The sequence below is a fragment of the Catharus ustulatus genome, chromosome 3, assembly GCF_009819885.2.
Source record: "Catharus ustulatus isolate bCatUst1 chromosome 3, bCatUst1.pri.v2, whole genome shotgun sequence".
Classification (NCBI taxonomy): Eukaryota; Metazoa; Chordata; class Aves; order Passeriformes; family Turdidae; genus Catharus; species Catharus ustulatus.
This window is the reverse complement of record NC_046223.1, coordinates 67,658,676-67,672,124: the sequence shown is the minus strand read 5'-3', so window position 1 is coordinate 67,672,124 and position 13,449 is coordinate 67,658,676. Positions and strand designations below refer to the sequence as shown.

The window sequence follows — 13,449 nt, the reverse complement described above, 5'->3', positions numbered from 1 at the left end:
AAGCACATACCTGCACTTGTAGATCCAATTCCTGCTGTAAGCACAGAGCGTGGCATAATCTTAACTGCATACTTGAGGAACTGAGATTTCCCCGTACCTGGGTCTCCAACCAACAGAAGATGTGATTCACCTTGGGGAAAAACAGTGATGTAGGAGTAGACAGTTCATATACAGACAAACATTGACACAAAATGCTCACATTAAATAATACTTGTCATATTCATCTAAAATTTAGCACTATATAAAATTAAAATAGGTAATTTTGCACTATTTATTTGGTGTAATAAATACATTGTTTAATAAATGCTGTCTAGACACAAATGTTTACAAGGAAGTATTTGAGAAGTATTAGCAGGTATTTGATGCACTTCCTGTAATGAGTTCTTACATTTTAGAACACTCATTTCTCAGACTCAGCTCATTCTGAAAGATACCAGGCTTTAGTTACCATTCCACTATTTAGTTATTTAAATTACTACAAAATGGACTAATAAAATCAGCAGGTTATTTTGCTTAATTAATTCTTTGTCAACAGTTACACAACTTTGTAATATATCAATGAAATTACAGAAGTAAATAATTTGGCTGCTACAATGTCAGTAAAGTGCTCTAAAATTTTTTCACTGTTTTCTACAAAATACAACTTCAATTCAAATATAAAGTCTATAATTTTATTTAGCTGTTGGAGTATTAAGAAAATCCTGTATTTGTATACAGAGACATACTTTAAAAAAGTACTATGACCTACATAATGACCTGTGTACCACCTGGCACATGGCATATTTGCCATCTAATAACAACAGAAGGAGAATCAGCAGGCAGGTAACTTGGAGTTACAAGACTAAGTGAGATGTGCTGACAATTACAGATGGAAAAGTTTGGCATTAGGAAGTAAAATGAATCCTTTAATTTTCCCTTTTAATGTATTATAATCATCCGCATTAAGGAAACATTAAGATTCCATCCTTTGATGCCAAATACTGCTGGGAATATTCTACTAGAAATAAATTCAAAATGTCACTTATACAATAAAAGGTGAGCTGTTTTAGATAAAACAGCTGCCTTTAATATTCTAACTAATGCAAACCTGAAAGCCTGCTTCTGTTGGGTTTTATTTGGGAAAAATTAAAAAGAGGAAGTCTAGACACCCACTTTAACTTGTCTAAGATTTTGGGAGAATAGTTGGAACTGATTAAAACTTGTTCTCACTCAAGAAAATGGGGTGACTATGCTTCCAAATTCCTAATGGTTTGATTCTGGAAGTGGGGGTGGGGGGAATGTGGGTGAGGATAGGGATAGAAATGACTGTTACAAAGGATATGATACTGTTCAAAACCTTACAAACCTCTGGTTCGAGTTCCAGCAGCATCAGTCCTCTGCACACCACCAGCAAGCACCATGGCTACTGCCAGCTTCACCAGGTATAATCCAAAAACTTGAGGACACAAGCTAGCCAAAATTTCATTCCTCCCTAAAACAGGAACAAAAATGGCACTCAGCAGAGTTAAAACTTGGTTTCCCATGGACTGCCATGTACACTGACAAATAATTTGGGCAAGGAGAGTAGGGTAGGAAGGAGCTTAAATTTAATTTTTTTCTTTAAATTGGACCTAGAGTAGCTGTTTAATCAAACTTCCTTCATTATAGAGAAGTTAGGCAAGTTATAATCACAAGCAGAAAAGCCAATCCTATTGCAATTTAAGGAATGTATGGTGTGGATAGCAAGATAAAAGGCATTAATGAAATGCCATCATGCAAATTATTTTGTTCCACACTTACAGGTGTAGAAGCTATGAAACCTAGAAGTTTACAGATTCAAAAATGCCCCCTTGAAAACTGGTGTCTTGTACATTTAAGAAAAGTAGGAAAACTTCTAACACTTATTTTGCCTTAAACCTGAGCACATATAATGTGCTCATTTTCTCATTGTTACCCTCCTTCTCCTTTGATCCTTCTGTGTCATGGGTCCTTCTACCTCTCCCTACTATAGTCTATTTCCAGCAGCAGAAAATTTCAATCTGCTCTGAAAATGCTGATGGTGTGGAAGATATGTAACAGTATTAATACTGTCTTTTGAGATTCTGACACTGCCAGCACATAAGGGGTCTCAGGGTATATGCCATGTGTTACTTTGATCGTTATGGAAAAAAAGTGACTCATTTTGAGAGCTTAACTTCATGTTTTAAATTTAGATGCAAGTACATGGTCCTGGCAAAATACAGGCACCTAATGGATGACTTAAGGTGTATGTGTTTAATTTGTAGGTCTTCTGGAGGAATTACAGTAATTTCACGACTATAAGGCGCACCCTTTTGACTAAAATCTCCCCCCAAAACCGGAAGTGCGCCTTATAGTCCGGTGCGCCTTATCTGATCTACAAAGTTGCGACATTTGCCACCCCGGAAGTGAGAGCCCGTCGGCATCGGGGCCTCCCCCGTGCGGGGCGGGTCCGCCGGCTTCGGGGCCGCCCCCGCGTGGGGCGGACCCGCCGGCTTCGGGGCCTCCCCGCCGGCATTGGGGCCGCCCCCGCACGGGGCGGACCCGCCGGCATCGGGGCCTCCCCGCCGGCATCGGGGCCGCCCCCGCGCGGGGCGGACTCGCCGGTATCGGGGCCTCCCCGCCGGCATCGGGGCCGCCCCCGCGCGGGGCGGACCCGCCGGTATCGGGGCCGCCCCCGGGGCCACCCCCGCGCGGGGCGGACCCGCCGGTATCGGGGCCTCCCCGCCGGCATCGGGGCCGCCCCCGCGCGGGGCGGACCCGCCGGTATCGGGGCCTCCCCGCCGGCATCGGGGCCGCCCCCGCGCGGGGCGGACCCGCCGGTATCGGGGCCTCCCCGCCGGCATCGGGGCCGCCCCCGGGGCCACCCCCGCGCGGGGCGGACCCGCCGGTATCGGGGCCTCCCCGCCGGCATCGGGGCCGCCCCCGCGCGGGGCGGACCCGCCGGTATCGGGGCCTCCCCGCCGGCATCGGGGCCGCCCCCGGGGCCACCCCCGCGCGGGGCGGACCCGCCGGCTTCGGGGCCTCCCCACCGGCATCGGGGCCTCCCCCGCGCAGGGCCGTCCCGCCGGCATCGGGGCCGCCCCCGCGCGGGGCGGACCCGCCGGCTTCGGGGCCACCCCTGCGCGGGGCCGGCCCGCCGACATTGGGACGGCTCCCTTGCGGGGGGTGTTAAAGCTGCAGGGATCGGATCGGCTGCTGCGCGGGGGGGGCGAAAGCCGCAGGGATCGGATCGGCTGCTGCGCGGGGGGGGCGAAAGCCGCAGGGATCGGATCGGCTGCTGCGCGGGGGGGGCGAAAGCCGCAGGGATCGGATCGGCTGCTGCGCGGGCGGGGCGAAAGCCCCCGGAATCACGGCGGCCGCCGCGCGGGGGGGGCGAAAGCCCTCGGAATCACGGCGGTCGCCGCGCGGGCGGGGCGAAAGCCCCCGGAATCACGGCGGCCGCCGCGCGGGGTGGGCGAAAGCCTCCGGAATCACGGCGGTCGCCGCGCGGGCGGGGCGAAAACCCCCAGAAGCACGGCGGCCGCTGCGCGGGGGGGGCGAAAGCCCCCGGAAGCACGGCGGCCGCTGTGCGGGGGGGGCGAAAGCCCCCGGAATCACGGCGGCCGCCGCGCAGGCGGGGCGAAAACCCCCAGAAGCACGGCGGCCGCCGCGCGGGGTGGGCGAAAGCCCCCGGTATCACGGCGGCCGCCGCGCGGGGTGGGCGAAAGCCCCCGGAATCACCGCGGCCGCCGTGCGGGGGGGGGCGAAAACCGCCGGAAGCACGGCGGCCGCCATGCGGAGAGGGGGAAAACCGCCAGAATCGGAGCGGCTGCCACGCGGGGAGGGGGCAAGCAGCTGGAATCGGGGCAGCGGCGGCACGGGGCAAGCCTGCCGGCATTGGGTCACCCGGAGCGCCAGGGAACTCCCGGAACAGCGGGGCCCTGGGGATGCTGCACGGAGCGGCGGTGGGCATAGCCCGGCCCTGCCGGGTACAGGCAGGCCCGGGAGCCAATGGCTGCCGGATTGAGGCGGGGCCTCGGCCAGCAAGCGTGCGGGAGGAGCTGGGGGCGGAGCCTCGCTGCAAAAAAAAACCTGGTGCGCCTTATAGACCGGTGCGCCTTATCTGATCTACAAAGTTGCAAAATGTGCCGGCTCCCGGGGGGTGCGCCTTATAGTCCGGTGCGCCTTATGGTCGTGAAATTACTGTAACACACCTTTGTACATCCAAAAGTGAAATTTTAAGATCGGTGTTCAACCATGCACAGCTCAAGATTTAACTTCACAGTTAGGAGTCAGCATCATTAAGTGACTGACATAAAATGCAGTAGTAGCTATCATTATCTCTTGAAAAACATTACAGACACACACACATTCTGTGGCCTCAGACTCCTTAGTCAGATTTGATCTCTGCCCTCAATTTCAACTCAAATTCAGACAATGATGACAACAAATGTATGTTTCAGGCATCTTGGGCAGTCAGGGTTCTTCTAATTTCCACATCAACATTCTTGTAGCCACTTCATATTTATTTATTTATTCAGAATGGGTAATATTACATAAAATCACATTGCTCCCTGCAGGCTTCCAAAAATTGTCCTGAGAATGATAGATTAAAAGGGACCTTCAAAGAAAATCCTGAATTACTTTATGAACAGTTCTAATGACAGTGATAAGAAATATTTTCATTCCAAATAGCAGAAGGAAGAAATGTTATCATTCCAACCAGCAGGAAGCTAGCAATTAAATTGCTTTCCAGGAAATGCTGTTCTGAAAAATCTTTGACATTGACAGGATCTACACCTGCTAATTGTGAGCAGGCTCATTTGAAGGAGGTTCCCACCTGCTTTCCCTCCTGTTTGTCTTTAAACAAGAAAGACTAAGCCTTTTCCAGGGGTGTACAAGACAGATTGTCAGACTAATGAAGTTCACTGATGAAGACCCTAAAGAGTCCATTGAGCTTCTGCAGAGTTGAGGAGAAGGCACTCAGATTGTGGAGAGGGACAGAGCTCCAGACAGAACTCCTGGTAATTCCAACTTGGTTGACTGTGGATCATGGTAAGACCTGGACCCAGCATGCTGAACCCTGACTGTTCTGGAAGCCACTGTGAATTGGGAGGCTCCCCTGCACCTAACTCAGGCGCCTAGGCATCCAAGAGCTACGTTAAAGATGGGATGTGCTAATCCCTATGGTAAAGATTCAGAGTTTAATATGGGATGCAGAGACAGTGTGTTAGCTCTCACTCCAGAGGCAACAGCTGTACTGACTAAAGGCAGATCTGGTCCACCCTATTTCTTCTGAGAAATATGCTAATTCTTCCTTGATTGTAAAACACTACTCTTTTTTTTTTTCCCCTCTGATACTTACATTCTTTCTCATTTCCTGTTAATAAATGTTCCAAGAAAGACTTGAATAGAAAGCTCAAAGAATGAAGATCAATGCAGTAGGATTGGTACTTCCTTCCACCCCCACCCCAGTAATAGCAAAGTAAGAATTTCACATTCTTGTAGTGGAAAAAATATATTCTTAATGAATGAGTGAAGAGATAGGATAATGGGGGAAAAAAGTGTTCCGTCACTGTATTTTCACTCCTAATTTCAATTCTATCCAATCAAGTGCCCTACTTCAAAGCTTTCAACTACTAACCTGCTAAGGGATCATTCCTATGCCTTTCCCAGAAGTCTTCAAATTCCTTGCGAACTTCTTCATCAATTACAACCCCTGCTAGCTGCTCATTGTTCACTTTAACATAGTTGGCTTTCAAAACAAGCTCCAGGTCACAGCGTGCACCCTCACGGAAAGGTTTCCACCTCTGCATTACCACTCCATACACTGTGATGTCATCTCCTAGAGGTAACAACAAAAATTAGTAAAACATCTGACTTGAGACATGCAGACACTACAGCTAGCTGTAATGCACAATAATGTGATCTAGATCCTGTGTTACAGTTAACAAGGTTAAAAAAATTTAACCACAAAAAGCAAAATCTCCTGCAGTTACCAGAAGTCTAAAACAAAGATAAATAGACTCTTTAAGTCTGTGGTAGGAAGTTATGTCTTTCCACTTCTGTTTAAGGGAGGTGAATTCTTGAAGATATACCTCTGCTTGTTTCCTCTTTTACAAGGGAGGAATTCCTGGTATACTGCAGAAGTTCTTTCAATTAGATTTTTTCTTATTCGGCTTCTGACAACTTTTGTGATGAACCCCAGAACCACTTGTTAACATTCTGAGTAGAGTGTTCTTCTGTCACAAACTAATTTCTTGTGGAAATGTGCTTATATGAGAATTTTTAATCCACTCTTCATTCATCCTCTGCCAATTAGCTTCTTCTTTGAAAGACAAGTAGCTTTTTCCAGCTGCAGTACTCCTTAGACAGGAGGTCAGGTTTCCTGGCTTGCCAAACCTATGGAGGGGCACCTCACACTGTGTGACCCAATCTCCTGGGGAGGTCTGGTGTTCTACACCAACAAGATTTAAGGTACTTCTTGTATGTCACAACACATTACTTATTGAAACTGATCTGTCAGTCAAGATGTAAACTGTGGGTGCGTGACATTTTCTAGAATGAACATCAGCCACCATGCTAGCGTTCAGCCTGAGACAGCAACGTGACAGACGAACTCACCTCATTCCAGGAGCACCCAGCACTGACAGCCACTTGACAGAGATTCATCTCAAATGGAAAACTAAAAATGATTGTGGGAACAAACATAGGTAATTCACGCTATAACCTCACCAGACTTGCAACTGTCCACCAAATCATCTTCCAGAACAACCACCATGCAACGAGGAATGCTTCCAACAGACAGCCTCTGAACCTAGGTAATGGGAAGGAAAAGCGCTTCTTAAGAACAGCACCTTTCAAAAGCCTTTAATTTACAGCTACTCTGGCCTACAGTTCTTTCCTGGTACTGAGGTCAGCTCACTTTTTATCACAAAGCTTACAGTAAGGATGCCAATGCTGCCCTGAACTTAACAATGGAAGTTTAATGCTGATATTAATGAAAATGGGATTGGGTATTAAATTAGCAGAAGGTGCTTGATGCTGGGAGATCTTGTGTGATTCCATATTCTTGCTGAAGAAAGCTCACTAAAAGAGGTTGTTTGAAAGACCTGTTCTTTTTTTAAATTATAATTTGAGTTAATACTAGATACTTCTTCAATACATAAAGTTGACTTTGGGTACTGAAGCACATGCATGGGTTAGATTATCCTTTACTAAAGTACATACTGAGAGACTATTCTCTGTATTTTTCTGGTATTTAACCATGACTTGACAGTTTGACATTAAGTTTACACCTAGGTGTCAAGGATTAAATCAAACACAGGAAACCCCAAATATATATTGACAAATGTGCCAATAACTCCTGTAGTTCTTTTTCTTTTCTCCAGGGCAAAATCCGTGCAATCTTGTCACAGCCCTTTTCCAACCAGCAATCTTGCCATTGACACTTAGAGCTTGCAATAATTTTGAGTGTAGCCACTGCACAAGAACAAGTCAGAAGTACCTTTTCATTGTGCAGCACAGGTCATACATGCTAGAATTCTAAATGTATTCACTCTCTGGTGCCTAGGAAGGTTAATTCATCCTTGTGTATTATCAAAATGGCCACAGGCAGTTCACATCACTCAGTACTGATAGCACAGGCACAGTTATTTGCAGAGCTCAGTAGGAAACACAGGGGAAATTCACTGTTTTTAATAAGCCCATGCTGTTGAAAATCCTTCCTACCTGAGAGCTGTGTGTCACACAGTATAAATATAAGTTATAGAGATTTCTCAAATGTCAGAAACAATCATTATATGTTCATGCAATATAGGACTTATTTCCTAGAAAGTTTTATCCCCTTACTTTTTTTGGTATTCTGAACCTTTAAGACCTTAATTTCTAACTTCATGTATTTCTCCTCCACCTTGTCTGTACTTCCACCCAGGGCTACTACCAGGAAACAAACACAAATTCTGCATGCAGGTTCTATAAGGATCACATATGCAGTAATTGTTGAATTCAATACTGGCTGAAGGGAAGAACATTTGCAGACACCATATATTGACCACACTCCACAGCTACACCTAGCCCTGGCCAACATTGGGCTAGCTTTAGTCCTCAGAAGCAGTGCTGAACATCAGCATTATGTACAGGAAGTGCTTAGAGAAACAATGCACACTTGGGTGATAAAGGATCCAACACGGAATGGAATTTAAACTATGGAAATTTCATCTATTCACTGTACGCTGGTGTTTTGTACAATATCCAATGGAATTACCCAATAACAGAAGTCTGGTCTATAGGTTGGCTTAATTTTTAACTCTTTAACAGGAAATCTCTGACTAATGGGTTGCCTGGCTTCTTTTGGTCTTCTTGGGCATTTGTTTTAAAAACGATAGCCATCTATACTTTAATACTTTCCCCTTTTGTCTATTTTTTTTTTCCTTACCTGTTCTTGAATTTTGATTTCTTGATAGTCTCTGCAGCAGGTAGGAGAAGAGGTTGTTCCAGAGAGACACGTGAACTTGGTTGAGTTGCAGCCTTCCTCATTGAGACAGGCTGCTGGACGACAAAATGTGTAGTACTGCTCAAAGTCAGCCTTGACAACAAACACGTGCTTGCACTTGTTGCAGATGTAACTCCGTTCAAACTCCAAGACCTTCACTGAACTGGTACGTATGACAGTCCCAGTAACAGACAGAAAATGTCCCACATCCTTGGATTTAGGAATGTGCTCTCGAGTCAGCTCTGGGCAAACAGGCAAACCTGTTAGACAAAAATATGTGCAGCATAAGGCTATGCTTATCAAACAAGGACTTATTAAGCAGTTAAACAGAAAGACTAGAAAACATGCCAGACATATGAACAGTAGCCATTGTTATTACTGTTTAATAAACATGATTCACCTATTCATCTGTTGTACCATAAATCTGATTCATTGTCCTCAGATGGTGAAAATCATCAAACACTGAGCACCAGCTGAAAATGTTGCCATTTTACTCTCCCACTCTTGCCAAGGGGTGAATAGCCATGAACAGTTTCCATTCATGGAAACAGATCCTGATGTTCTCATATCTGTATTACTTAAGATGTTCTTTTTGCAGAGGCCATTTATTTTACAACTGGTTCATCTGAATGACAAATTTTTAGTTATGCTACTTGATTGCGGTTCAGTATTATTCCTGCAGTTAAACAGGTGTAGCTCCTAATCTTGTATGAATTATCAAGTCTAAGCAAACTCATAGTTGGAGAGCATTTGACCTGAAATCCACATCGCATACCAAGAAACCTCAAGCACAAGGAAGACAGCACAAAAAGAATGTAAAGGGGTCATGAAAACAGCCAAAGCAAATTCACTTGTACATTCAAATGTACAGTGACAGGACACTTTCCATTTGCTCTCCTTTAATTTCACCCCAGCAGCCAGTTCAGTCATGCGCTGATCCCACTCCAGTGTTCACCCATCACTTGGCACCAGAGTGGCTGAAATCCTCAGGAAGATTAATTCAACAACCTACAAAGTCTTCATAAAAATAAATGGTCTTTCTCACCTGAGAAAAATATTTCCTATTCAGAAATTAGTAATGAACTACAAGATACTAAGAGTTATAAACTTAATTTCTTAGCTTTACTTCCAAAATAGAGCTATGAAATAGATATGTAAAACTACAAATCCGCTAGGAAATTGTTTCTAAGGAGACAGAAACTATTTGTGTGTTTCAGTCAAATCTTCTCAGTGGCTTTGGGTGCTAAAAAAAAAAAAAGTCATATTTATTTCAGTGTTTTCAAACCCAAATCCTTTATTTCAGACATGCAGAAACATTCTAGTTTGATGGTTTTAAGTAACATTTGACCTTCTGCTTTTGTTCAAAGAAAATATTTTTAGCTATTAAACTAATTTTAAAAGGAAAGAGAATAAAGTAGAAAAAGTAGAATTAAATAATCAGGAAAAGGAGGTATTTTGTAAAACTGCAAACAATTTTTTCTGTTTGACTCTAATAAAGCTATTTAAATGTTCTACTGAACCTGTTGAAATTTTCATTCTACCACAGATTTGCATTTCTAGTCAGTTCAGGGGAAGAAAAAATCCGTTATTTCTCCACCTGTTTTGGCATTTTTTTCTTTGCTCAGTATTGCTGCCCTGAAAAAGCCTTGCAAAATGCATCACATCTTACACTAGAGAGAGCTGCAGCACTGTTGTTAGGATCATCTCTGTCAATTTTGAAGACAAGAGTCTAAACGTGACAAAAAGAGCCTTCATTTTGATCATAATAGACTGCTTGACAAACTCTTTAATCGAGTATGTGCCTCTCTTAATCAACTATACTGTATTAGTCACAAAAAAGCTATTAGAAAATACCAGAAGCAGCTTGGCCTCTAGTAACAGACCCAGTGGTGCTCAGGCTAATGATAAATGAGGAGAAATCATTTAATGGATTTGTAGCAAAGAGTAGAAGCTATACAATCAAATTCTTATAATGCTGAAATTCATACAAAGAACTTCATCTTTTACTTTCTTCAGTGAACTCAGGGTAATCATCCATTATTAATTACTGCATACTCACACTCATTCAATCCTTTTTTGAACCCCTAGGTGCCCTGTCCACATTGATAGTAGGTGTTGAAATAGTTTCTTACACCTGGTGTGTGCGAAATCACTTCCCCTCACTTAATTCCAAGCCCAGCACACAGATGCCATCACCCACACTCCTGGTAGTTGCCTGCTGCTCCTACTAAGAGCAGTGCACCACCTTCGCATTCCCTCCTTATCTGACATGGGAATAGGAAGTGGCACTCCAAGATGAGAATCCTGAAGGTAATCACAATTTAGCACCCACTTAAAAGGTAACAGTATCATGGGAAAATTCAAGTGGAAAAAAGGTTATAGGAAATTTAGGTTATTTCTTCTGCAGCAAGCCTTCTGGTAGTATAGAACATTAACCAAATTCCCTGGACACATGTTATTTTGATCCAGCTGGACCTCTCCAGGTTAACTCCCCCTGTTCTTCACCAATTTCTCTCCAGCCTAGAGATGGAATTAACTGTGAGACTGCTGACTGAATCAATGATCAGTCAGGCTTGCTTTTATCAGTTATTCAAACTATTTGGTCAAGGGGGCTAATTTTGTTGGAGGTTGATATGAGAATATTTAGACAAAACATCACTGTGGGAGTAATGATCAGCTCCAGCAAGAGGCTGATAACAGGAAAAGGAATGTCTTAAAGACACCACTGCTCATGCAGAGATTCTCTCTTTGTTGTATTCCTCCTAACATTTCCTGGCAGCTTTTCAAATAATCCTACTTGGAATCTTTTTTTGTGCTGAAGCCCTGAATGATGTAAATGCATCTCACAACACTAGGAGGAAAGTTTTACCTCATTCCTGCTTTCATAGGTACAGGAAGGTGCTCGAGGTCAAATTCCAATAAAGCACAGAGGCCATCCTTTTACCTCACATACTCAGAGCTGTGTACAAGCTCCTCAGCTCTTGAACATCACAGGCTAAATATATTTCTGATGTATGCATTGTCATTACAACATTTTTATGGAAACTCACAGGAATGAAACACAACCCTATTTAACGACTGTGATTTATCCAAATTCAAGCTGCCAAAAGACTCAATGATCATAAGCCAGGCCAAAACAGGCCAGGGGAGGGAAACACAGGCTGCCAGCTCTTGGTTTTGCAGACTACTGTTCCAACTGTTATGATCAGAAACGCCCAGAAGGGATGGTGCCACTGCTGACCCAGTTTCCCACAACAGGCAAAAAAGACATTTCAACCCCAGAACTTGCACTCCACATTTACCAAAACTCAAAGCTACCAAAACTTTCCCAATAGTAAGGAATAATGATATATCATCTTGCAGTGAAAAAATTACTGAATCTTCCATTAACGATCATGCCTTCCAACAGTTCATTCCAATTTTATGACAAGCAACTTTATAACAGTTAAGCACAAAACTCAACCGTTTCAGATGAAATTATTACAAGAGAACTCAAAATTTAGACTTTGCCTCTTCTAGAAGATGGCTGGAGCGGGTAAGGACTGAGAGCCAACTGGCACATAGGGAAATCAACCTGCAGTAAAACGTAGGAACTATGTATGTTCCCCTAAAACTTTTTTCCAGGGCTTTCTTTTTCCTTCCTTCTTTTTCTTCTGTCTAAAAGAAATAATGTAAGACCAGCTACTGCTTTGAGGAGTCTTTGTCCTGGAAAGGTTTTAGTGTAAGCCCTGACCCAGCGAGACACCAACCACTGCACACAGGCCAGCGGGGATGGCCACAGCTCTTCTTTTGGGAGTTGGTCTACACACACCCACGTGTTTGCACGCGTCCTTTGATGCTTAATAAACAGTAAGGATTCCCTGCTGCATCAAACTGCTTCAAACACCGGAACGGCAAGAATTAAACTCGCTCATTCCATGGCGCCCCGACAGCTTGTTACAGAGTACGGAAATTTTGGCAGTTTCCCTGAAGAGCCAAGAGATGTTGGCAGGCCTGGCTGGGAGGTGCAGCTGGCTGCAGCCCCCGCCCGGCACTCACCCGAGACCCTGGCGTGCAGGTTCTGCTTGAGGCTGAGCTGTGCCGGGTCCGCGCTCTCCTGCAGCGCTGCCAGCGCAGCCCGCCGCAGCGCGCTGTCGAAAACCGGGAGCACCTCGCTGGGGAAGGCGTTGAAGTACTCCCCGATCTCCATGTTGGTCTCAAAGAGCGTCAAGGCGTCGACGACGACGGGGTAGTGCGCCTGCTCGTCCGCCTCCCTCAGGATGGCCAGGATGTCGTCCCTGTGGTGCTCCAGCACGTAGGACTCGAACACCTGCCCGATAAGGCTCACCTGGTCCGCGCTCAGCCCCATGGTGTCCCTGCGGGGACAAGGCGCGGGGAGGCGGTCACACAGCGGCGCTTCCCGATACGGCCGCGCGCCGGGCGGGAAACTTTGTCTTTCCCTGGGAAAAGCCAATCGCAGAGTCAGGCGGAGCGGGCCGGGGCGCGGCTCACGAGCTCGGGCAGCGAAACCTCGTCACAGCAGCACCTCCGCCCCGCCGCTGCCCGGCACCGGGACCGCGGCAGGCAGCGGGGCCGGGCCGAGCCCCCCGCCCCTCAGTGACGGCTCCCGCCAACCCGGCCGGCGCCGCCCTCCCGCCGGGGTGGGCGGGGAGCGGGCGGGCGCTCCTCCCCGGTAGTGAGAGAAGCGAAGCCGGGGATCTCTCCCTTCCCTCGCTGTGTAGGCGATGAGGGCAGGCAGCCGCGGCAGCGCCTTGCCCGGCCCTCCCACTCCCGCTCCGGCAGCCTCCAGCACGGCAAGTTTTGAAGGTGGCCCGGCGGACGCGTCCCGTCCCGCCTCAGCGCCGGGCAGTGAGGGGTGCGCTGCGCCCCCTGCACCCCGCCCGTCCGGCGAGGCGGGCAGGGCTCCCACGCGGTACCTGCAGCGCGGCCGCCCCGCTCCCGCCGAGCAGCGGCCGCAGCTCCCTCACCCGCGGGAG

At 46.6% G+C, this 13,449-nt stretch overlaps 1 protein-coding gene across 2 annotated transcripts in view; it reads right to left on the bottom strand.

Moving 5' to 3' along the window:
• The window catches only part of MCM9 (minichromosome maintenance 9 homologous recombination repair factor), a 49,718-nt gene extending 36,773 nt beyond the window's left edge, over positions 1 to 12,945 (bottom strand). For both annotated transcript variants that reach the window (XM_033054789.1, XM_033054790.1), the window contains exons 1-6: positions 12,512 to 12,945; positions 8,417 to 8,733; positions 6,715 to 6,796; positions 5,624 to 5,824; positions 1,346 to 1,471; positions 11 to 130 (exon numbers count right to left, since the gene is read on the bottom strand). In XM_033054789.1, the coding sequence (XP_032910680.1) occupies positions 11 to 130; positions 1,346 to 1,471; positions 5,624 to 5,824; positions 6,715 to 6,796; positions 8,417 to 8,733; positions 12,512 to 12,821 (1,156 nt within the window). In that variant the 5' untranslated portion in view covers positions 12,822 to 12,945. The remainder of the gene's footprint in view (positions 1 to 10; positions 131 to 1,345; positions 1,472 to 5,623; positions 5,825 to 6,714; positions 6,797 to 8,416; positions 8,734 to 12,511) is intronic.
• Between the last annotated feature and the right edge of the window lie 504 nt (positions 12,946 to 13,449).